Source organism: Arachis duranensis, chromosome 2 (assembly GCF_000817695.3).
Source record: "Arachis duranensis cultivar V14167 chromosome 2, aradu.V14167.gnm2.J7QH, whole genome shotgun sequence".
In the NCBI taxonomy this organism is placed as follows: Eukaryota; Viridiplantae; Streptophyta; class Magnoliopsida; order Fabales; family Fabaceae; genus Arachis; species Arachis duranensis.
This window is the reverse complement of record NC_029773.3, coordinates 83,373,569-83,399,811: the sequence shown is the minus strand read 5'-3', so window position 1 is coordinate 83,399,811 and position 26,243 is coordinate 83,373,569. Positions and strand designations below refer to the sequence as shown.

The window sequence follows — 26,243 nt, the reverse complement described above, 5'->3', positions numbered from 1 at the left end:
GCGTTTAACGCTGGGATTTCTGAGGGTGACTTTGAACGCCGGTTTGGGCCATCAAATCTTGGGCAAAGTATGGACTATCATATATTGCTGGAAAGCCCAGGATGTCTACTTTCCAACGCCGTTGAGAGCGCGCCAATTGGGCTTCTGTAACTCCAGAAAATCCACTTCGAGTGCAGGGAGGTCAGAATCCATCTGCAGTCCTTTTTAGTCTCTGAATCAGATTTTTGCTCAGGTCCCTCAATTTCAGCCAGAAAATACCTGAAATCACAGAAAAACACACAAACTCATAGTAAAGTCCAGAAAAGTGAATTTTAACTAAAAACTAATAAAAATATACTAAAAACTAACTAGATCATACTAAAAACATACTAAAAACAATGCCAAAAAGCGTACAAATTATCCGCTCATCACGGTGGTAGATGCTGGAGTGACGGCAGCATTAAAGTTTGCTGAAGCTAAAACTTCAAAGCCAACCTTACCAGCTGCTGAAGTTTTCAAAACCTCGGAGAAAAAGATAAAAATCACGAACGAGTTGATTAAAAAGTGTTATCATTGGATGACACATGTGAAACAGACAAGAGATAGTAGCAATGAATATGATGTAATATTCGTCTTGAAACATGAGGCACTTTACGAAGGGTTAAGATAATATTTTATGTCTCTAATGCCCAAAGAACACGTGCATGCCACGGTAAATTCTTTGCCAGTTGCAATAACGTTAATGATTTTTCTAAACACTCTTATATAGTATATCTCATAAATTTTCATCCTGTAGGTGGTTAGTATACACAACATGATTCTCAACCAAATAAAAGTTCGCCAGTATCCGGAACAAATATACATTGTTCCGCTGGATATTGTGGTAAGCTAAATTTCTTATTCACTGCTGATTGTTGTTCAGTTCAGTGGGAATGTTAATATTGATTCACCTGATTGTTATGTATTTTGTTGAGTTCTTTTGCATGAAAAAAACTTTTCTCTTGATAATTGAATGTTTTTCAAGTATTATTCAGCACATGAATTGTGTTCGGTTTAGTGCATGAATTGTGTTCGGTTCAGTGCAAATGTGATTTAACTGATATTTGCTTTGCAGAATTTTATGTTGGGAACACATGGCGAGTCCTATACTGATAAAAGGACTAACAAGGCCTACCGGTTCGATATTGAACAGTATGCCCACCACCGCCAGTTTCTTGACAAAAGAAAACTTGCATCGCATCCATTTGTAAGTTGTAATTTCTAAAAATTCTTCGATAATTCTCTTGTTTGCTATTGTTTCGAGTGAAATATTTTATTATTTTTCCAAACTTCAGCTATTTGTGCTAATTTGCAATGAAGCTCATTGGTGGTTGTGGATTGCCGATGTCAACAAAAAGAAATTCTATGTGCTTGACCCTGTCAATAAGCTGCCAAAAGATATACCTGAATTGAGAGTGAAACTGAACAAATTTGTTGTAAGTTATTTTCTTCTAAATTATTCAGTACATGAAATGAGTTCGGTTGACTGTTGTTGATTTATTTTTTCAATTTTTGTATACCTTTTCGGGATTAATAATTTCTCAGATGAGGGTTTATGCTGGGGCAGAACCCTTAATGGAGGATGGACTGGGAGTAGAAGCAGAGTATATCCAACTAAATGGTCAACGTACAGAGTAAGAATCTTTCTCTTCTATAGTGCTATTTTTAATATGTTTTATTTTGTATACTATTAATCGTATTATACTCAATTCTTGCTTAGCTATGATTGTGGAATATACGTCATGAAATGGCTCGAAACAACTGATCCACAAAAGATCAAAAGTGGGAAGAGATATAAATATAAAGTTTGGACACAAGTTAGTACTTTCTAAATTTATAAACTTCTTTCTTTTCTTATTTCAGTTGGGTTCATTTCTTATGTAACTAATTCCTTTCAATTGAAATATAGGAAGAGATTGCTAGCTTCAGGTACCAATATGGTCCGCACATTCTGTTGCATGAAATGAATAAAATCAGAGACCAAGTGATTTGGGAATCTAAAGCAATAAGATTCCTGAAGCCATCTGCTGCCCTCTCCAACCTTTATTGTAAATTCACATTTGGGGATTTAGAAAGTAAATAGCATATACTATGATTGACTGGTTGTAATTAACAATATTTTGTTTAACTTGTTTAAAAAGCAAAAAATGCTTACTTCAAATGTATATATGTCAATATTAATGTAAATAATGTCAATATTTATATTTGATTCAAGATGGATTACTCATTTGAGATGTTAATTTATATATCTGTTGGAACTATCTGGCTACTGCTTTATTCTAGGTTCTCAGTGACTGCAATCACTGTATTTACCAATACATTACGAACACAAAAAAAAACACAGTGAACCAAAATTAATACACTGGGCGAACCGAAAGTTACAAACACACTGTACAAAATTCGAAGAGCTAAACCCTGAACCCTTAAACCTTGAACCCCTGAACCCTAAACTCTAAATCCTAAACTCTAAACCCTGAATCCTAAACCCCTAAACCCTAAACCGTAAACTCTAAACACTAAACCCTAAACCCTGAACCCTGAACCTTGAACCCATAAACCCTAAACTCTAAACCCTGAACCTTGAACCCCTATGCCCTAAATCCTAAACCCTAAACCCATAAAACCCTAAAAGCCTAAAACCCTAAACCCCTAACCCTAAACCATAAACCATACATACTAAACCATAAACCCTAAACCCTAAACCCTAGACCCTAAACTCTAGACCCTAGACCCTAAAATCTGAACCTTGAACCTTGAACCCTGAACCCCTAAACCCTAAGCCCTAAACCCTAAACTCTAAACTCTAAACCCTGAACACTGAACCCTGAATCCTGAACCCATAAACCCTAAACCCCTAAAATCCTAAACCCAAACCCTAAACCCTGAAAATCCATCCAAGAAAGAGTTTTAAAACTCCACTAATGTAAGTTAAAAATATTTATGTTACTCTTTTAGATTTTTTAATAATTTTTGTTTAATTAATCACATAGAAAATGTAACTAGCACTACACCTGATTTCTGTTTCTCGAAACAAATTCTAATTATTCAACATAGAAATTAATACACTAGACGAATAAAAAAACTGCATATATCAATATAGAATTTCACAAAAAGTGACTATTCATTAAAGACTAACAACCGTTAGAAATTAACCCGACTATAACCATGGTAAACCAAAATTTGCTCATGGGTGAACAAAAATTTACATTAATAAAAACTAAAACTTATATAATCCTCTCTTGGATAATTCATATCCGGTGCATTGTAAAGAGTGGAGCTTGACTGAATCGATGATCCAGAGTCTAAAAGGTTCAATTACAAAAGACATAATTAATTGTATATTAGCAAAATGAACAATTTAATTTTTAACTAATCAAAAGCAAGTCAATTTTACCTTGCTTGGAGCTGTCTTTTTCTTTTTCTTCATGGTATTTGAGATCTTTTTTTTTCAGGTTTGATCCAAGTCTATTCTTGGGCCGACCTCTTGTTTTGACACGTGGTGGGCTTTGAAGGTCATTCACATTGCTTAATGTCGCTTCTTCGTGGGTTAACAAACTTTTCCTTTGCTTCTCTCTTGATATTCTTCCATCTCCGCCATGACCTTGTCAAATGCTTGGTGCAGAATTCCGGTCAACTCTTCAGACTCGGATATGAATTCACATATATTATGCAACTGAAACACCAATTCGTCAAATCTCTTACTTCTCGGCTCTAGTAGAGGTTCATCTTGGCTGCTCTTGATATATGTATGTTTCCTCTTTATGTTCTTACTCCAGCGTTCCAATATGTATTTCGGTGCCACGTTATCCACTCGCTCAAAGCTTAGGACGCTTAGGGAATGGCGGCACAATATGCCCCTAGAATCAAATAGCTAGCAATGAAACTTTACATCTCATGATTCCGCATCATAGGTAACGACAAACTTGTTGAATGTGGAGTTGGAAACCTGCTCTATGACTTCATATGTTGTGAAACCTAGGGTGGAATGCATTGATCTTGTGATACAGTTCACTTTACCTCTGAATTGAGCTTGAACTTCCCTGAACTTCTCATGGGTATATAGATGCTGAAACTGTGCCTCTATTGCTGATTTTGTTGCGTACAGTATCATGGTGTGAAAATCTGCAGCATCGAATTCTCTCTCTGCTTGCTCTCTGCTTGCTAGGCAATTGTCGTATTACTTTACGAATTGTCCCAAGGAGCTATTCTGTGTGATGAACTTGTTGAAAAATGAATGCATGCTCTCGCTCCTTTGTGTGCTTCTCATCCCGGCCCAGAAGTGGTGATCCAAGTAAACTGGAATCCGTATATGCCGATCCTCGTACAGCTCTACAAAACAAATCGAACCTATAAGGTGTGGTGAACCGAAAATAGTGCATGCTTTGGGGAAAAAATATGAGCATGAAAATAATTCGAATTGAAATCTCAATTACCTGAAAGCCACTTGTTGCCTCCGAGGCTGTACTTTCTGAGGAAATCGATCTAGTTTTGTCAAATTCTTCTTTTGTGTACGAGTTCCAAACAACATGACTCATCTCTTATTCAATTTCATTGTGTCCCTTGTAGCTGTTTAATTTGCTTGGGATCTTCTTCATAATGTGCCAGATGCACCAGCAGTGAATTGTTGTTGGCACGCATAGCTCAATTGCCCTTTGAATCGATGCACATTGATCGGTAAGAATACCTTTTGGTGCCTTCTCTCCCATGCAACGTAGCCAACACTCAAATAGCCATTTCAATGATTGGATGTCCTCATTTTTCATCAGTGAGCATCCGAGAAGTGTCGACTGGCCGTGGTGATTCACACCCACAAAAGAACCTAAAACCAAATTGTACCTGCATAAATAACAAGCAGATCGTGGTGAACCGAAATATATACATGCACTGAACATCAAAATATATTCGAATGAACCGAATACCTGTTTGTGTTATAGGTGGTTTCAAATGAAACCATGTCTCCGAAATACTCAAATTCAGCCCTGCTCTTGCATCGGCCCAGAATGCATGTTTAATGCAGTGATCGCCTTCAAGGTTGAGCTCAAAGAAGAAATTTTGGTTCTTCTATTTCATTCTTACTAGGTACTTCCCAAATTCTTTGGCATCGTCTTCTTCAGAAATATTCCGTACTTCTCTTGTGATGTAATTCTTGACATCTTTTTCTATAAAACCTAGTTCACGATGGCTGCCAGCTGCTGTCACAAATGATTGGTAAGTTTTGCTCGGTCTGATTTCGGCTTCCTCGTGGGTTTCGATGGTACGACGGACGAACATGCTAAGCTCCCTGTGTTGTTTGAGCATCTCAGCCTGGTCTGGACAACAAGGATGTGAGTGATTCAAAATAACTTTGGAAATTGTCCAAAGACCAACATCCTTCATTATGTGTACGTAAATTCTGGCCGGACAATTTAACCCAACAGAAGGGTTTGTCTTCAAAATTGGAGATATCTTGGATTTCCACCTCCCCTCTCTGGTGCATAAAATTAGTTGATTCTTAATCTTGTCTCCGTCCCGAGTTGTGTTCCTTAATTTCGTAGAAAAACCGGCAAGTTTGGAATAATGTTTGTAGAACTTTCCAGCTTCTTCTAGTGTCTTGAAAATCATTTCCACCTTTGGGACAAATTTTTCATCCGGAACACAGCTGGTCTGCACGATGATCCGAAATCTTAATTACGGTGAACCGAAATCTTAATTATGGTAAAACAATTATATAGTGCTTAGGGAACAAAATAGAATATATTCATCTAATTTTTTAAGACTCCTTTCTGCATACCGAACCGAACACATAAACATGGTGAAACAACTCTATAGTACTTATCAAACTGTACAGTTACTCACAGTGAACGAAACCATTATACAAAACCAAATTCAAAATAACTCTGTCTACAATTTACATATTATCAATTCAATTCAATTCAATTCAATTCAGATACAGATCACCTCAATCCATTCAATTCAATTCAAATAAAATTATCAATTGCATTCCATTGAATTCGATTCAAAATTCAATCATCCAAACCTCATCAAATTGATGCGTTTCGGAAGAATTATCCAAATCGCACTCATTCAACTGATTTAAAGTTGATTCATTCATTGTTTCAATTCAGAAGTGCAGATCGAAGAAGAAAACGAAGAAGAAGAAGAACGACGAAGCTAATTACGTTGAAGTCAATCCAGATCCATAATGCAGAGAAGAAAAATACGAACATAGGAGAACAACGAATTTAATTAGGTTGAAGAAGAAGAAGAAAGAAAGAAAGAAAGAAAATGCGAGAAGAAAACAAGGTTTACGTTGAAAAAGGTTGATCACGCAAAAGAAGGATTACGTTATACACGTTATATGAGGCGCGTGTAAAACAAATGAGTGTGGGTGGGAGAAAACGCGTGAAATAGAAGGTACTTGGATAATATCCATGTAATTTTTACATGGATATAGAGCTTTTTTGTGCACTGTAGTAGTCTTTAAAATTAAGTTTGGAACACTATAACAACTCCGGACTCCTTTTAGCACCGACTTATGAAGCACAGACACTTCGCTGATTTGCCGTGTCTGCGTGTCGGACACATTTTGGGCACGATACTCACCGACACTCGTCCGATACGCGTATATGCTGTGTCCAACCGTGTCTTAATAAAAAATAAAAAATAAAAAATTCTTCTCCGAACACGCTAGGACACACCTAAATATCATCACGTGTCAGAATGTCTAGTCTTATTCTTAACATATATTCTTAAAATAAATTTAGATATAGCATATATTATTATTAATTAAAACAAAAATATTTTAAATACTTGATATAATTAAAATAAGACATTAAAAAATAATTAAAAAATTTAATTTATATTTTAATATCAATAAAATATCAAAATATTATTACAATTTATCTAAAAAATACTTTATATTTTATATGTATGCGTGGTTCCGTATCACATAAGATTTTAAAATTCATGTGTTGACGTGTCCCATATCGTATCGTATCTCGTATCCGTATCAATGTCCGTGCATCATAAACACTGACCGAACAAATATAAAAATGATTTAGCATTCTCTTGCTGTTTGGCAATTACTATAATACCCAAAACTCAATCTCACAAATCACAATTCACAAATTAATATATATTATAAAAAAACGCCTTTCGATTACTACTTATCATATTAAAGACTAATAATTATATATATTATATAAAGTTTGGCCCAATTTGATAATTTAAATTAAATTCATATTTTTATTATGATTATAGATATTTATTTAATTATTATTGAGTGAAACAGTTCAACCAATTATCCATCAATTAGACCATTAATTCAGTGATTTAATAACTTAGTCGGATTGATAACCCGTTTAGTTTTGATAATTATGAATCTACCATGGTGAATCTTTACCCTTTTTTTTTTACTGTGTTAGCGTGTCGGAAATTATTTTTTCCATTTTAGGTCAGATTTGTCAAGTTTGCACATGGGCCTACTACTGGGCCTTAGCGTGTCTCTTCATGTTGTATTATTCTTCCATAGAGAACAATGAACTTTTTTGACAAAAACCGAAAAAAGATAGCCCAGTAAAAGAAACAAGGGATATGCCTGCCAAAAAGAGAAAGAAACAAGGGATGTTAACCCCCAAAAAATAACAGAAGGAAACAATGAGAAAATTCACGTAAAATTCATAGTTTTTGTTTCGATTAGCTCAAATTTGAAATATTTGATTTTGTTCCCATATCATTAATTTGTTTGTTACATACTACTATAACATGTTAAAAGCTAACTAACATGGTGTACGTTGTAATTCAATTTATCACGTTAACATGTATCAAATTAAAAATTAAACAAAAATAAAAATTTACAAATTACAAGGACAAAATGTTGCAGTTTTTTATAATAAAAAGAAAATAAAAATTTATTTAAAGCAATAAACAAATGATGCTGCATACACAGTGCTAACTCACCCCACACTCGAATGCATAGACTGTAAATTCTGGCAATGCTTCCCTAATGTATAACATAAAGTACATGTTCCATTAAAGAAGGGACAGTACTTGGACACCCTTTTTTTACTTATGTAAGACGCAAAAATCAACAAGACAAATTCATAGAATAATCCTAGAGAAAAAAATATTATTATTATTATTCTGCAGCTTATAAGTCACAAGCAATACAATGGATGAAACCTGAAAGGACAACCCAATGTTCATGTGTTTCTTCCTTCACATGGTGAAAATCGTACAACACTATGCATTACATTAATCTTCAATGCTTGATATATGTGCTAATTGCTATACTTTGATATGGTGATAATTTAATTATTTGGAATTTACAAATTTAGGCTAATTTTTTTATATAGAAGAAATTTTAGTGTTTTGGTTGAAAATGAAATTATTTGATGTAATTACATGTTGGTGAATTTAATAGGTAGAGAGTTAACACGTAGGGTGTGTATTGAATACATGTTATCATTCTATAGCAACACACAATGTGTATTGGACACATGTCATTATTTTGTCAACACGTAGGATAGGATTGGAAGTGAGCCGAGTTAGATTAAGTTCAAGCTCGACTCACAAAAATTGAGTTTGATTCATGACTCGACTCATTAACAATTAAGCCTATTTTTTAAGTTCAAACTCGGTTTACCGAAAGCTCACGAGCTGGCTCAAATAATAGGAATATAACCTATAATTTTATATCAATAAATTATAACATATATATTTTAAAAATATTTAAAAAGATCAATTTTATATATTATTTATCTATTTGTCTCATCAGCTCACGAATTTAGCTTATCGAGTTATTAACGAGTCGAGTTCAAGTTGGCTGAAGAGTTGGCTTGACTTATTTTCAGTCCTAACGCAGAATATGTGTGTGTTGGACATATTTTTTATATATTTACAATATTATAATACACTTCAAATATCAATATTCAACTAAAATATTATCTTTATTCTATATTTAAAATAATTTTTGACAAATTTATATCAAGAAATATTATTAAGAGCCTAAGTAATATATAATTTGAATTATAAATTTTAAAATCACAAATGTTTTGAAAGGGATGGAGTGAGTAAAAGATCTTTTTTTTTTCTGAAAAATCAAATGCTTTTATTAATTTTCTTTAAAACTAAACAAATTCATTTATCAACATTTTCAAAATTCAATGCTGCTGGTTTGAAAAAGATGCCATACGTGATACATTGTTGTACTAGTAAACTACTATAATCAATGCAGTCCATGATGAGAAGACAACTTATACAGAACCTTTGCAGAATCACATATACAATTATTAATTAATTAATTCATTAATACATGACAAGACCCAATTTTGGGTTTTTAAGAACTGGCTACTTTAACACTTGGTTACATTCTAAGCGAAGAAGGTTTTTTTTGTTAAAAATTTCTAGCTTCGTTAATCTTAAAGATTACTTATGTTAAATCATTAAAAAAAAAAGTTAAGAGTGTGGGAGTATAAATAAATTAGACTAAAATTCCATGCATAGGTGATCCATAGATCTCTCTTAGCAAAAGTTATTATTTTATGTATGTGACTTGTCAATAAATATATTATATTATCTATTAAATGATATTATAATACATTAACAAATGTAAGATGTTTGTATGTATGAAACTAACGGATCAAAGCATAGAAAAGAAAGCTGAAAGGAGGAAGAGATGAGAAGGGAAGAGAATCAGAATTCAAAATTGCATAAAGAAAAAGGGTAAAGGCCCCTACCTAATAAGTGGGTTCAGGTTAACCTAATAACCAAACCCAGCAGCAACATAGACATCACTTTCAAAACATAAAGGAAAAGGCTATGGTGTGGTTTGTAAGAGGTTCCACTATTATACAATCCAATTATAACTCTTTCAACACGTTACTTCATTATTTTACTATCCGCTACCCCCTTTTCCCGTTTCTTACTTTTGAACTCTCATTCATCAATCACTAGTTCACTATTATCCTCTTGGTAGGGATGGCAACACCACCCGAACTCGCGGGTAATTATCCGCCCTACATCGGAAAGGGACGGGGTCGGGTTTAGGTAATATTCGCCTCTATCCACCCGTTATATATATAATATATATAAAATAATTAGTAAATGATTAATAATATTGTATTATATTTAAATTTTTACTTTAATTTATATTATGTATATGATGGTGGTTATATAAACTTTAAAATTTTATTTTATTTATTGAATTTTAATAATTATAGGGGCGGGTAGGAGCGATGCGGGTTAAGGTTCAACGTTTTACTATCCGCGGGTAGAAAAGGGGTGGATTCTATGCGGGTTGTTGTACGACGGGGCGGGGTCGGGTAAAGAAAAAATCCGCCCTTACCTGCCCCGTTGCCACCCCTACCTCTTGGTCCAAGTTTTGATACCAGATATATTTAGGATTTTTTTATTTAAATTAATAAATATATAAATTACGGAAATATATAAAATGTGAGGTATTTATAAAAAGGCGTATTTTTATACATCTCGGATGTTGAGGGGTAAGTTAAAAATTGAACATATCTCGGCGTCTGAAACCCCATGCTGTGATCGGGTGACACCGAAACATATCCTAGGTACACCCGGGATATGTGTTATTATGGAGATCGGAGACTGAATACCTGAGATATGTGGCAATTGAGAAAGGAATCTCAGTACTTGAGATATATACAATCCTCCTTATGGGGTCTCAACATCCGAGATATAGTTAAGGGTGTAATTTGGGTCTCAACACCCAGGATATGTGTATTATGGTTTAGATGTCTCTGTACCCAATATATATTGAAAAATAACTCTATTTATAGAGTTCACCCCTCAACCATCTCCTCACAATTCACAAATCAATATTTTCTTTTTCTTCTTTCCATTTTGATTTGATGGAGAATAATAAATTCTTTTTTGTTGTAGTTTATCCCAATGGGATAGTAAAACACAGAAATGAATGAGTGGTTTTCGAGTCTGATAAGATTGCCATGTTGCACTCCAACCGGGTTGATATCCTACATGCGCTAAAGACGATCATGCTGACCAATATGGGTGGAATAGGTACCAAAGAGGTTGGACAGGTTGCATATAAATTTTTACACACGCTTCCGAATGGTGGATTTACCAACAGGTTATTTTGGATTGACGGGGATTAGCATGTGAGGGTAATGTTCGACGTACATGCATGGCTAATGCCATAACATGTGATGGAGTTGTATGCTGCGATCCGTGATGTGGTTGTTAGTGGTAGACCGTCTCCTTCAAGTCCTAAAGTTGTCCCGCTGGAGGCCATACCAATTCACTACTCTTAGCCTCATGATAGTAACGACGAGTACCACAGTGAGGGCGATTCAACTCATGTTGTCGGGTCCATGTCGTCTAGCGATACTGCTTCTACTGATGAGTATATGCCAGAAACTCCCACCGGCAATGTGGGTCGGTTTCTCTTGCCTCCCCCTTTGGTCATTACTCAATTGTTAGAAGTTCTTAGTCATGATCACACTTTGAAGGGGGAGGATTACAATACACCAGGGTGGAATTTCGAGTTGGCCATAGGTTCAGGAATTGTGATGCAGTTCTAATGGCAGTGAAGAAATATAGTATTCGACGGAATGCAAAGTACAGAATTTTGGAGTCGGATAGGCTTAAATACCATTGACGTTGCAAGTAATTCACCAACAATTATCCATGAAGTCTTCGTGTGGCACTACGCCATAACTTGAACTACTGGTATATTTACAATTTATTTTGGATGAATTAAAGTCTATTACGTTAATTTTGTGTTATACTGAATGTTGACATCCACGAGTAATTTGTAAGGAGGTGCGTAGGTTCGGTGGAACATACACCTGTTACTGTATATGTTTTTCTTTAGTCATGTTGCTTTCATATCAAGTTAAAGCATTAACATTAAAAACATAACTCATGGTTGTAATACTGCATAATATATAGCCACACACGAAATATCCGATTACCTAACATATAATGGTACAATATAAAAAGTCAGATAATGTATAGAACATAAGAACATCTATCTAAACTACATACTAACGCCGTCTGCCTGCGGGGTCCAAATGGTGTCCATACCCACATCCACGAGGATGAGTCACCGTTGGAGGATGGGCTGGCCGAAGACGAATACCTAGATGGCTCGCAGTGGGGGGTGTCCGCTATAGTAGTGGTGGTGGAGGAACTGCTCCATGTATAGGTGGCAGCGGAGGAGACGGTAGCCAGACCGATCCCGACAGAGGTAGGTATGGTGGTGGTGGTGGAGTCTGATAATACAATGATGGTGCGGATCCATACTGATGGTGGGGTGGTGGTGGAGTCTAGTAATACGATGATGGTGTTGATCCATGCTGAACAGCTACTCCGCTCGATGAGCCTGGTATGTTAGTATAGTCTCTCCGCTGCCGATAGCGACCTGCGAACTCATCCATCGCATCCCCAGTCGCAGTGACAATATGGAACGTGTCATTGAAGTTTATTTCAACATTAGAGCCAATTCCAAACTGGGTCTAGTCCTAGGGGGTGTCATTATCTGGGTGGTGAGCAGTGCTGGAGCTACCCATGATAAAGGTCAACAGGGACAATATAGGAGGGAATCTCTGCATGTACATCGGTTGTGTGATCCTCCGGTATATCCTCCTTCCGTGCATACTCAGCATCCTCGTCTAACAATTTCTCATCTCGAGCATGCCTCCTCACTCGTCGTCTTCGATTTAGGACATCTTGTGGTAACTGTAAGTCATCTCTCTGACTCAAGAGCCGCAGGAAGGATATCAGCCGGTGGTGCTGCTGCTCTGGGATTGGCAAGAGCCTCCTCTCCTGATAGAAATTTAACTCTACATGCCTACTGCCACCAGGTGAGGTACTTCTATGTCGGACGAAGGTCAGGATGGCCATCAATCGTAACCAAGTGCTTCAGCTAGTAACGACCCCTGAATAAATCGTTCCACTCACAATGCACGTTAGGCCACTAGGATTCATCTCCCCTCGTCATCTTGAAAAGATACTCTTCGACGTTCACTAGATCCGCTGGCCTGTGCTGATGCTCCCGAGCTGCCTCTTCACTCTGTCAATGTGATGAAACTCTACAAAGTGAAAGCAGACGAGAGGGACAACGGCCCTCCATCTATAAATCTCCGCGTCACTCATAAGACAGTCAAGCGCAATCTGGCGTAGTTGGAGATTCTCGTATGGTGTACATCAAAACTATTCACAGTGTTAAAGTACCATAATTAGGAATGACATACCAATGCATGAAATAATATAGAAACAAAAAAAATCGTACCTGGTCAAATGTGAGGCCATCGATGCGACGATGTAGAGTTTGGATCCTGCCATCATAACGATCTCTACTTTGTTGTTTTAGTCCTGCCAATCTACGCATATGTATATACCTAGTCCTGCTATCAACATTTACAATATGTACATACATAGCTACAAGTGGACCCTGACGATGTTATATCCTACCAGACTAAAACACGAAAATCTATCGTAGATCCAAGAGACAAGAAGCGGTATGCATCCCACAATGTCGCTCACATCACACCCTACTGCGGTGCGCAGTGAGTTGTACGTATGATAGAACAGTGCAGACCCCCTATGACAACTAGCTGCAATAATGGAAATCCTCCAGTAGCGGCAGCCATCTCAAAGGGATACGTGTAGCAAACTTGTCCGTGAACAAAAATTCCCCAATAATAATCATCAAGTAGCATCGAACATACTGACGGAGTGTATTCGGAGCTGTCTCAGCTAGAATGTGTAGAACTCTATCCCTCGGCCAGGTCATTTGTAAGACCCCAGATTTTCAAAAATTTAATAAGTAAGTTATTTTACGATTTATTCTATTTATTTAAGATTATATTTTTTAAAAGATTTTTATATTAATTAGATATTTTTTTATTATTGACTTTAGGCTTTGGTGTTTGAATAATAATGAATATTTTATTTGTTTAATTTAGAATATTCAGATTTTGAGCTTTATTTTATGATTTTAAAAGAAATTAATTTGATTATCTCTAATTATTAAATCAGAGCATTTTTTGAAAATAAATCGTAATTTGATAATTAGTATTTTTATAAATATTAGTGTTGGATTAAAATTAGTTTTCAATTACTCAAGTACCCCTAATTTTATAAAAATTATCTAAATTACCCAAAAATTTTCAAATTGAACCCACTAACCCTAACCCCTCACTGCCACTCACTGCCTCACCCACTGCCACATTCCCCTTTTTCCCAAATACACACACGCGCATAACACCACCCACACACACACACAAAGATGACAAACACACACACACAGACGCTGAAGAGAGAAAGCAAGGGAAGGAAAGAAGAGGGAACCGAGGGAGAAGAAGATGAAGGAGGAAGGGAACTGCTGTCGCACCATCACCGTCGCCTTCACAGAAGAGCCGTGCGGGAGAAAGGAAGGCCGAAAGAGAGATAGAGATTCAAGGGAGAATAGGAGGCAGCGCTGTCACCTAGCCGCCATGCCTCCTTACTACCGTCGAGTCACCCATTCCTGTCGCTGTTTCGGCGCCGTGGAGCCATCGCCATCATCATCACAAGCCGCACATCATCGCCGTCAATCCGCCATTGAGCCGCCGCCAAGAGACAGACCTGCAAAGAGAGAGAGAGAGAGAGAGAGAGACGAGTGTGAAGAGAGAGAGAAGAACTTGTCACTGCCGCTGCATGCGTTGCCGTTGTTTACGTGCTCCGCCGCTGTTGTTGGGGACGCAGTTGCCGAGCCTCTGGCTGCCGAGTAACAGTGTTGTCGGTGTCGAAGGTTGCCGGAGGTTGCTTCGAAGATGCATGTCCATTTCGTCATTCTTATTCATGAATGTAAGTTGCTCTCACTTCGAATCTCACGTTGTTATTGTTCTGGTAATCAGTTGTTGAGGATTTTAAGTTATGGATGTCATAGGGTTGAGTATCGATGCTTGCATGTCGTGTTTGAAGTCGCAGTTGTTTCCTCGAAAATGGTCCGGAGCTGTGGCTTTTACGGGCCACAAGAAAAAAAGGGTTTTGTCGCGTGATTAAGTTGCAAACGAGGTAGGGGCAATTTCTTAAACTTAATTTACTATTAAGAATTGTTTTAAATCGATATTAATAAGAAAAATATATTTTTATGATTTCGCAAGTTTTATGAATTGAACTGAATTGTCTGGAATGAATATAAATGCTAGTTTGAATGATTTATTGATTGATTGAAGATGCTTAGTTGGGTTATGTACTTGGTTTAAGGTTATTATGATGACTGAATTGTGACTGTTTCTAATTATTGAGTTGGAAAGTTGGTTTAATTAGATACTATGTAAAATGATTTTCTTGGTTTGGGGTGACTTGGATATTGAAAATGAATCGGCATTTGAAACGATTTGGGATATTAGGAATGGACTTTGTTGATTTATTGGAAATGATTTTAACATTGGAAATTGGTTTGAATTGTTGGTCCTGAATTGAGTTTTGAAGATGATTTTTTATATTGGAATTAGTTGAGTTATTATTATTCTTCTCTCGCTATTAATATTACAATTTTGTAAGATGGATAGGAGTTGTATGATTTGTATGTATATAATATGCATAAGTTACTTGGGTAAAGAGTTTTGTTTATGTATATGCTTGTTTATTTTATTGTAAAAGTGTTTTTCTGGTTTTTCAAATAAAATAGCGGCACGGTTTCGAGTTAAAAGCTAATATTTTACTATTAAATACATGAAGTTGTCGTAATACCCGAGCTATCAGAGTAGCGCAGCCGGAAGCGTGACATTTTGATAGTTAGAGTGTTACATCATTCTCACCTCGAAAACCTGCTTCCATCCCTCTGACTGTGGTGGTGACCTGGCGCCAAGTAAATTCTCAACCCACTCCCACATGGAGTGTTCATGCCATTGCTCGAAGTCTCTGGTACAACCTCCAATCGGCTTTCCATTAGTGCGCAGACCAATGTGGTAGGCAACATCCTGGAGCGTAATGTTGACCTCACCACATGGAAGGTGGAACGTGTAGGTTCGGGCCTCCACCACTCGACAAATGCAGAGATAAAAAAATTGTCAAACATGAAATCTCTCAATTCTACTACATGCCCAAATTTTGCCTCCCTAATATAAGGCAATAGGATGTCCAGCGGGAGAAACGCAGGGTCACACACGGCGTCACAACAATAACCATGGTCTCTGGAATATCCATAACATTTATACTTGCATATCAATCTCGTCTAAACCATTAATTGTGTTTAACCATTACTAAAAATTCTAAATCAAGTAGATAAACATCGATAATAAATGCAATAGATATAGTACGAATATAATTTGTACTGCTAATATTCATAGCACTTACTAAAGACAAGACTATCAAGAAATATATAAAAAATAAAATGATTCATGTTGCACTATTCTAATGTGACTGTCACATTTGGACACGACTTCAATTAATTACCTATTAATTTCACCAATTAATAGTTACCTATTTTATTTATTTAACTTAAGTTACAGTTAGTTACAATCAATTATACAAAATATAAAACTATAATATACCTGATTAAATATATTTAAATTGTCTAACTTTGTCTAATCACTAAGTCATACCACATTAACTAAGTTACTAAAGTCTAAACATCTAAACTAATTATTCACTAAAAATAAAACAAACAAAAAAAACTACTAACCTCAAAATCTAAAGCTCTAGCCACGTGCTAGGTAGCATTCAGTCTCTTAATGTCTCCATCATAAACATATTCTCGAGGGCCATATTTACTTAAGGAAATCAAACTTAAGCGTTTATAAATTAACAAAATTCTTAAAAACTATTCAAATGCATAACAATTTTGGCTGCTATGACCTTATATATGCGTCCAAGCATATCTCGGATGCTGAGACTCAAATTAGGCAAATTGTACATTTCTCGGATATTAAGATCCCTTTTTCAGTTGCCACATATCTTGGGTGCTCAGTCCCTGATATCCTTAACAATACATATCCTAGGTGTACTCAAGATATGTCTTGATGTCACCCAGTCACAGCACGGAGTCTTATATGCCGAGATATATTCAATTTTTAACTTACCCCTCAACATTCGAAATGTGTAAGAGTACGTATTTTTGTAAATATCTCATATTTTATCTATTTCTGTAATTTATATATTTATTTAATTTAAATAAAAAATCTAATATATTTATACTAATTTTTGTCTTCTATTTCTAGATAGTTAAGTCTCAAAGTAATTTTTGAGATTGATTATATCTATTAAAATAGTTTTTGAAATTTTAATTATATTAATTATATTTTTAAAATTGATAAAAGTGCACTATGTTAACTCCTATCAGCAAATTATTCGACAAAAACGATTGAAAAATTAACGTGATGCATTTTTATTAATATCTGAAATCATATTCGTGCAGTTAAAATTTTAAGAATTATTTTAGTATGCATAGCCAAGGGCTATTTTGAAATTTGACTGATATATAAAAGACTCATTTTATATGCATTATTTTACATTAATCTTATGATGAATTCTTGAATGAACATAAATTTATCGTACTTATTTTCTTTCTTTTTATTTTTTTTTAAAATGCGAACAATAAAATTTAAACATAGGATATCATATATATCAACTATCATGTAAATATCTCTACTAAAAACATGAGCTAAACAAAGTTGCTTCAGAAATTTTAGTTTTACTACAGTGTTTATGGTATTTTTTTGGTCGTATATGTCTAAAACAATAAATATAGTGGCTGAAAATTGACAAAAAATGAGTTTTATTCGAGTGTGTTTTTTCAATGATCAATACTCCTAATGAAATCTTACTTTATTAAATCAAGATGGTACTAATTTATTTTAGTTTGTTGTTATTTTTACGAAAAAATGGTCAAATTCGTCCTGAAATATCACTTGTTATTTAAATTGGTCTTCAAAAATTTTTTTAATCAAATACGCCCTTCAAATATTTGAAGTTAATTACGCTAGCTTTTTCAGCACTTTTTTATTAACGGCATCAAAATTTGTTAATGTAGCATATTAAATGACATCACAATACACACTGAATAGTCCTCATTGACTATCAACATGATAAATTTATGAAATTAAATCAAATTAAAACCTAATTGAGAAGAAATCTTGAGACATTGAAATCCCTCAATTTGAGGTTAATTTGATCTAACTTCATAAATTTATTATGTTAGTAGTCAATTAGAACTATTTGATGTATGTTATGGTGTTACTTAACATGCCATATCAGCAAATTTAGATGTCATTAGAAACAAAAATGACAAAAAAACTAATATAACTAACTTAAACTCTTTGAAAGACAAATTTAATAAAAAAAAAAAATTCTGATGACCAATTTAAAGAACAGGTGATATTCAAAGATTAATTTCACCATTGGTTCTTTTTTTTTTTTCTACCCAAAAGAATCTACTAAATCATTTTAAATGATTTTCTGTCATCTCAAGTCTCAACAATAAAGTGATTAATTTGTGTTGGCCAAATAATAAAAACCAAAAGCTTGCATCAACTAGGTACAATCAAAATGAATATCCATCTAACTTTCCATTTTTCCTTTTCATTTATGGTAACACATCTCAAGTGATGTTCCTTTAACCAATCAAGCCAACACACAAACATTACTTCGAATCATAAAAATATAGATTGTTCATTCACCAACCATTTCTTCTATTAGATTGCATAATACACAATGGCCAAAAGCAACAAAAAGTATTGCCAATTTTTCTTCTCTATCTTGGATTCACACCATTAACCATTTCCAATTCAAAATTCCCCCATGTGCTCCACCCCCCAGAAAAGGACATATTAGTAAATCCCACAAACAAAACGTCACAAACACAAGGACAAACAAAAACAGTAACATGGTATGTTATATAAGCAACCTTAATTGCTTTTCTTCTATACCAAGCAATAATAATACACTAACCATTTTCCCTCATCCTTTTTTACATTGCATTAGTACATTACCATTAATACTTCTAAATAGGGCTTTAACGAGTTCATAAGCATAAAATTAGACCATCCAAAAAACCAAGAAAAGAGGAAAAACATCATAGAAAGTCCTAAAATCTAAATTGAGGTTGTTATTATTACATGGTACTACTGGATTTCCGGACGACGTAGCGATACGCCGCGACCTTTTTCCTCCTCGAGGAAGTGTTGTCAACAGAGAGTACCATTTTGCCTGGTTCCTTTGATGTGTATGAGTTGTGAATTGCTTCCTCTGAGGCCATAACTTTTCTTGGCTTCTCAACAGCTATGGTGTAGCTTCCTTCAGCATTTGGTACGAACTCAGCACTATATTCTAAGTCCCAACCTCCAACCACTATGTCCCATGTGATGGTTGCACCAGCCTATTCAAAATCCAGCAACATATATAAAAAAAAAAACAAAGAAAACATCATTATCACAACATAAAAAACAGGACAAGATGCAACCAAGAGAGACAACACATAAAATTGTGTTAGCAAAAAACTTTAGATATATTTTGCGACGGACCGAATTGAACTTAGTGTATCATGCTTTAGGACGATCCATTAATGTAGATTTAAATCATGAGAGTAGCATCTATCATTATTTGAATCTTACACGTTGTGTATGCAGTAACCCATTAGTCAACGACACAACCATTGACAAATTAGTCCTTAGCCTCCTAAACTAGAGGATACCATAAGAAGCCAAAATAAATCTTACACCTTTAGCATTGTCCCAAAACATAAAGCTTATTATTATTATGCTTAATGCTTGGTTCAAGCTTTAAATTGAAAACAAAGGCTGATGATTCCTCATTTATATGTGATGTTTAAAAAGATTCTTACTACAAAATTTCACTTTACATCTACCAAAATTGTCTTGAACATTGTGTAAAATTTTGAATTAGGAGAACTTTTGATTTGAAAATTTTGGAGCACATGACAACAATCAATTGAAAAAAAACATATATTTTATGTGGAAAAAGAAACCACTTGCATGACAAAAGTAGCAATCAATCATCATCACAATATGCATAGGGAAGAGTTTTTTAGTGAAAAAAAAAGAAGAGGGTTATTATTGTCACCTCAATTCCTTCTATTTGTATGTTCACTTTCTCTCCACCTTTAACAGTGAAGTCTGAAGCAGGTTTTGGGGGACCATTCTGCAAATCACTGGGCCTATTCAGCCCTCCATACTGAACAGGAATATCCTCGGGCCTTATGAATCTGACCATAAAAAACAAACTCCTTTCAGAAACCAAACCCAAAATGGATATATAGATAGGAAAGTGGGAATTTTAATTTCTATTATAGGACTAGCCAAGACAAAATAAAAAAAAAAGAGGTAAAAAAAAATGAAGTAACCCATTTTGGTCTCTTAAATTCATTAAAATACAATCATGTATGAGCATGTCTGTGACATTATTCTTAAATTAAATTTAGAAATAGTATGTACTATTAATTATTAATATCTAAAAATTATACAAGATGTTTATATAATTAGAAAAGAGGTTAAAAATATTTTTTAAAAAATATATGAAATTAAAACTATAATATTTTTTGTTTAATATATTCAGTATGCCCTATATATCTAACAAAAATCTAAAATTAACATATTAATAATTAAAGAGCGTTCACAACAATTACCTATTACGGATAACAATTAACTTATTTGTCATTTTAAAAAGTCAAGGACCAAATTGACTAAAACAAAATTCCAGGGTCAAAATGGACATTACATCCATATAGAGGGCAGACAACTCAAACAATAGAAGGCATTAATTAGTTAATTAAGAGTTTAATCAAGGCAACTAAAATTTTTTTTAGTGATGTGATAATATATTGAAATTAAATTAATTAATAAAATCCAAAATCAATGACTAAGAATCCGTGATATTTTTGAATTATTCTAATTAAAAAAAAGAGAGGAAAAAGGGAAAATAAAAATAAAAAAATTCTAGAACAATGGATATGTGAATCTGCACATTAATTAAACCAAATTAGAACTCACTTGTAGAGCGTCTCAGCAGCATTTCCTTCCTTAGAGATCACAAACTTGCTCTTGGTTCTTTGAGTCAGAAACGGGCTGAACATTGAATACAACATGCTGAAGTACCATGGCACATTGATGAAAATCTGAATCACCCCACAAGAAAAAAAAAAGGTTAAAAAATTTGTCACATGTAAGATATGAGTACATTGAGAGAACTCAACTAGAAAACAAACCAACTCAAGAAAAGTTCCCTCTTTTCCCCCTAATAAAACAAACAAAATCTAAATCCCTAACTAGACCCATCAAAAGATTCCTTTTTTTTTGAATAATTATTGGAAAAGATTGTACCTTGCGAGCCACCATCTCTGGGTAATTGTCTTGGAAGAGGGAGAGGATGTGGTTAGAAGCAACCCTAAGCTCCCTTTTGGGCATGTCCTTAAGGTCAGTGACCTGAATAAGGGAATTGACCCCACCAGCCTTGAAATGTAGGAGCTTGATGCCCCTCTCAAGGACCTGAACCCTCCATCTAAGGAACTTCTTCAGCTTCTCTTCATCACCAAAGATCCTCTCATACATTTCCTTATCCCTAAAAACACCATATGCATTGTAACACACTGGATGCCCTTCTTTGTCATACCCTTGCATATATGCTATCACACCTATTTTTTTGCACAAACACCAAATACAATAATAAGTGTGACAATTTTATAAATAAATTGGTAATGAGGGATTTTTTTAAATATCCAAAGTAACAAACCTAATATTCTAGTAACACTTAATTCAATGCATGAATTTCTACTTTTAGATCTTTAAATAAAGTTTTTAAGAGTAAAAAGGATGACAAATTTGAAATGTTTATTTATAAGACCTTCAAGCTCCTTGAATCCCAAATCCTCATCAACAATGGTTTCAGCACCAAAGTCCTTCCTCCATTGCAAGCACTTAAGGAGCATGGTGAGTGCATCAGCAACCCTAAAATCCCTTGCTCTAAGGAACTTCAAGAGTATGACGTCAGCACGATCATCACCACCAAGGAGTGGAATCCCCCACATAACAGCACCATCATTTTCACCATTCTTACTGTCAATAGAAGCTTTGAGCTTTTCCTTGAGTTCTTGAAGTGCCTTTCTCTCTGAGGGTCTGAGGAGAGAGACGAAGTAGTTGTCTTCTTTGAAGGAAGGAGTGCGGAGTGTTGCTGCCTCCATGAGAGTGGTGACGAAGCTCTTCTTGTAAGGCTTTGGAGAGAGAGTGTTGGTGGTGATGTTAGAGTCTGGGGTATTCTGAAAGGAGGGTGTGTTTGGGGCACTTGAATCCATCATCAAGGTTCGATTTTGAGAGAGACCCAGATGGAATCTCTGCATGAAAATGGAGAATGCAACTGGGTTTGAGCCTTTGAGGCCTTAGAACAAAATGGGGCGGTGATTCAGTGATCCAATGCTTGTAAAAAGCAGAACTTTCTTCAGAGAGAGAAAAGGAGACGAGGGAAGAAGAAGAAGAAGAGAAGGGAGAAGCGAGATGTGAGTTTTGGAAGCAGGAGAGGAAAATGACAAAGACAAAGGTTGTTGTTGCTGTTGTTATTGTTGTATGGGGAAGGAAGAAGAGAAAGAGAGAGTTTGAATGTGAATGTGTTGATTCAGACAGAGAGAGAGAGAGAGAGAGTGAGTGAGTGAGAGCACGCGCTGTGTTTCAATCATTCCACTGCATTGCGTTTTCTTTTCTGCAGAGTTTCAAAAAGTTGAGTTGTGTTGGCCTGAATGGCCTGGTTAGAATATCTTAATTAAGCACTGTTTAGCTTTAGCAAAGTACTACCATAAATATTTAAAAATAAATTACTATATAGTTTGCATAAAAAGAATTTCGTAAATTTAATTCTGATAAAAAATAAATTTGTATTAATGTATTTTATATTTGTCAATTTTTAAATTAATATTTAATTACTAAATTAAAGTAACATATCAAAATTGACAAAATATATTTTAATACATAAAATACTAAAAGAAATACTATACATTTTACAATGTCAAACAAAAAAAATATATTTTAATGGTAATCAACCTTTCCCAATGTGAATACAGAAGCAAAAATTTCAAGCTTCACATAAACGTACGTTTAGAGGTAAAAGCACTTCTAGATTCACTATATATAACATAATTCAAATTTCTCTTTTTTACTCAACAACATCACTCTCTCAATCTCAAACTCCATCACCACCACTCTCTTTCAAAAACTTCAACAAAAGTGGGACTCAACCTTCCTCAAAAATAATATTCTTATTCCTATCGTTATTATTTGCAAGCGAAGCAAATTCATTAGTAGCTTCTACCCTATCATTCAATTGACCCATTTGAACACTAGCAATGAAAGATCATACCCAAGACAGAATGGGTTGTTGCTAGCGATCAGAGAAAGCGAGAAAACAATGTTGCCACCACCACCAACAGTCGCAGCAGAGCTGTCAACGTCAAGGATGGAGAGGAGCCGGCACATGTCACCAATGGAGGCTTCGAGGTAGGAGAGGACCTTGCGGAAATCTGCGGCAAAAACGATGGTGACAACGCGATGGAAGATGGAGCGACGCTTGCACTTGCGGACGAGGGGGAGAGCGCAGTCGAGGTTCTTGGAGGCTTTGGCGGCGACGCAGCAGACGGGGCGCTCGTAGAGAGGAGGCCACCAGGGGAGGAGGCGACATAGGTGGCAAAGCGAACGACGGGTGGTGTGGAGTAAAAAGTGATTTGGGTGGTGGTGAGGCAGGATTTGGGTGGTAGTGAGGTTTGGTATTGGAAGAGTGGTGGTGTGGAGTAAAAAGAGAAGTTAGAGATAGGTTATATTAGATGGTATTTTGGAAATTTCAAATAATTTTTTAGGGTTCGAATAATTTTGTTAGCAAAAGTCCATCTTTTATGAATATAAATGATAATTTTGTTTATTCGTGGGTAGATTTGTCAGCGTTTTGAATTTTCATGGGTAAAAATGATAGTTTACTCAATATTTAAGCAAATTGGATTGATCGAGTGATCAGTTGACTTGTCCGTTTAAGCAAGTGTCGAGTGTTTAAATTTTGTTTTGTACATGCAGCAACTCATTGATTAAGGATAAATCCTTAATATATTCCACAACATTAGACATCTCACGCATCTTAAATATGTCATTTTACTTATCAAAATAAGTGACAATGACATTTCTGCAATGTGCTGATTTGCTTAATATCTTTGGGTCATTGATCCAGAAAATACATATCATGTACTAATTCGAGCCTAATATCAAACTTGTTCTTGGTGAATATATCATTTAATCTATAAAAAATTTCTTTAACAAGTATTATCATAGGAGATTATGTGCTCCTTTCAACGCCGAAAAGATGCACTTAACTAAGTTTGTGATTATATGGCCCGATAGATATCCACCATTGTATGGCAAAAGCATGTTGTGAGTAGGGGATCTCATCCAGCAACTGAGTATAAACCTCGCCCTCGATCACATAATCGTTGGTAATTAATGTTGTATTTACGCATTGTCGTGGAATAACTTTGCAAAAAAAAAAGTAGAACGCAATTATATATTATATAGAGTTGTTCACTATCATCACATAGTGCTTACAATTTTACATTACTCATATTATTTACCTATGTTGATCACAAACTATTGCAAGAACGGTGTCTTCAACCTCATCAAGAAGTTGAATGTTATATGTCTGATGCAAAATATATAGATAGTTCTCGGAGGTTCTCATGCCCCGTTACTACGAGTTATGATAGACCTAATAGAGTCATGTCGATAAGATATAAGACCCATGTCATCCCTCGTCACCAAATGTATATGCAAATGACAAAAAAAAGTATCATGTATCAGAAGTCTTACCCTCGACAATGGCAAAGGCAATAGACATAATATTGTAGTTGTTATCGTGTAAAACTACAACCAATAGAGTTCTAATATATTTTTCATTGTCATTTATCGGTACAATCAATTTGTTGTATCTGAATGCTATAACGTAATGGTAAAAACTCCAAAAAAAACTCGATATAATATCTAGATATCTAGAGCCAACTCATTCCATGGTAGGTAGATATCATTTCAAATATCACAGTTGTTGATAGCTCTTTTTTGTACGTTGTTTCAATTTATATCGGCAACGCTTCATAAGAGGCTTTTCAACTATCGAAAAATTTATCAACCGACTTCTATTTAGTCATACATACTTTGCGGTAACTTATCATATAATTAAACTTTGAGTAAACGTCTACAATCACATAGCGTCCCTTCATAGATGAGTCAGCTTCTACAAACTACTTAATTCCTTTTGCAATCGTGTCTGAATCTAGTTTAGAATGATCCTAAGAAATTGTTTTGGTGCAGATGTAAATTGTATCATCTTATCTTCCAATAATACTTTTTTTAGATCATGTTAATCTTGATAAGCCAATCACAACATATTGTTATATATTTATATATTTAGCATAAAATATCATTAGTTTAGACTCATACACCTAATAATCAATACATCTATAAATAATATAATCTTTGATTGTCGTACTTATAATCCTTTAGAATTAAATTTCATTATGATGGCGAACTCATCGTCTATGATAACAAATGGATCTGCAATAATAATACCACAAAATAAATTCAAATAGTGTAAAATGTAACAATCCTATGACTCTAACATAAATATCTAAGTCACAGTTTTATCGATTCAGAAAATTATTTACATTAGATACTTGTATTAACATTCTTATTTTTCATGTCTTTTATGACGGTGACGACTGTTTAGTGATTTGGCCACGTTTTTTGTCACACTTCAAAAGTGTAGCAATAAAGAGAGGCACGCTTTTATGAGGGTGGCAAGTGATTAGTGATTTGGCTACGTTTTTTGCCACGTTTCAAAAGCGTCGTCATAGAGAAAAATAGGCACGCTTTAAAGCATGACGAAATATTTTTGTTATCGTTACGTTTTTAAAGCATACCAGTTTTCTCTAACTCTTTCAGCACCCCAAAAAAACGTGGTCACAAAGTTTTCACTAAAAAATTTAAATTTTCTACTACTTTTAACAAAACCTTTATTTCTCATCCTACAGCGCCGCACATAGTGAGAAACTCTTAACCTAAAATCATCCTCTCCCCTCAGTGGAACCCTAACTCCCTAAGTCTTCTCTCTCGCTCTCTTATCTCCCTTTTAGTTTTTTCTTCTGTCACTCTCTTCTCTCCTTCACAAACGCTAGAACGCCGTCGCTCACGGGCTCGCACGCTGTCGCACAAAATCACCTTCGCACGCACCATTCC

At 35.0% G+C, this 26,243-nt stretch overlaps 1 protein-coding gene across 1 annotated transcript; it reads right to left on the bottom strand.

Annotated features, from left to right (window-relative positions):
• Positions 1 to 18,620: 18,620 nt before the first annotated feature.
• LOC107475415 (patellin-6) lies at positions 18,621 to 22,686 on the bottom strand. The gene is made up of 5 exons (XM_016095042.3): positions 21,832 to 22,686; positions 21,312 to 21,622; positions 20,982 to 21,106; positions 20,056 to 20,197; positions 18,621 to 19,351 (listed from the first exon to the last, which is right to left on the bottom strand). Exons 1-5 carry the CDS (start codon positions 22,322 to 22,324, stop codon positions 19,088 to 19,090), a joined length of 1,335 nt encoding a protein of 444 aa, XP_015950528.1. The 5' UTR covers positions 22,325 to 22,686; the 3' UTR covers positions 18,621 to 19,087.
• Positions 22,687 to 26,243: the final 3,557 nt, after the last annotated feature.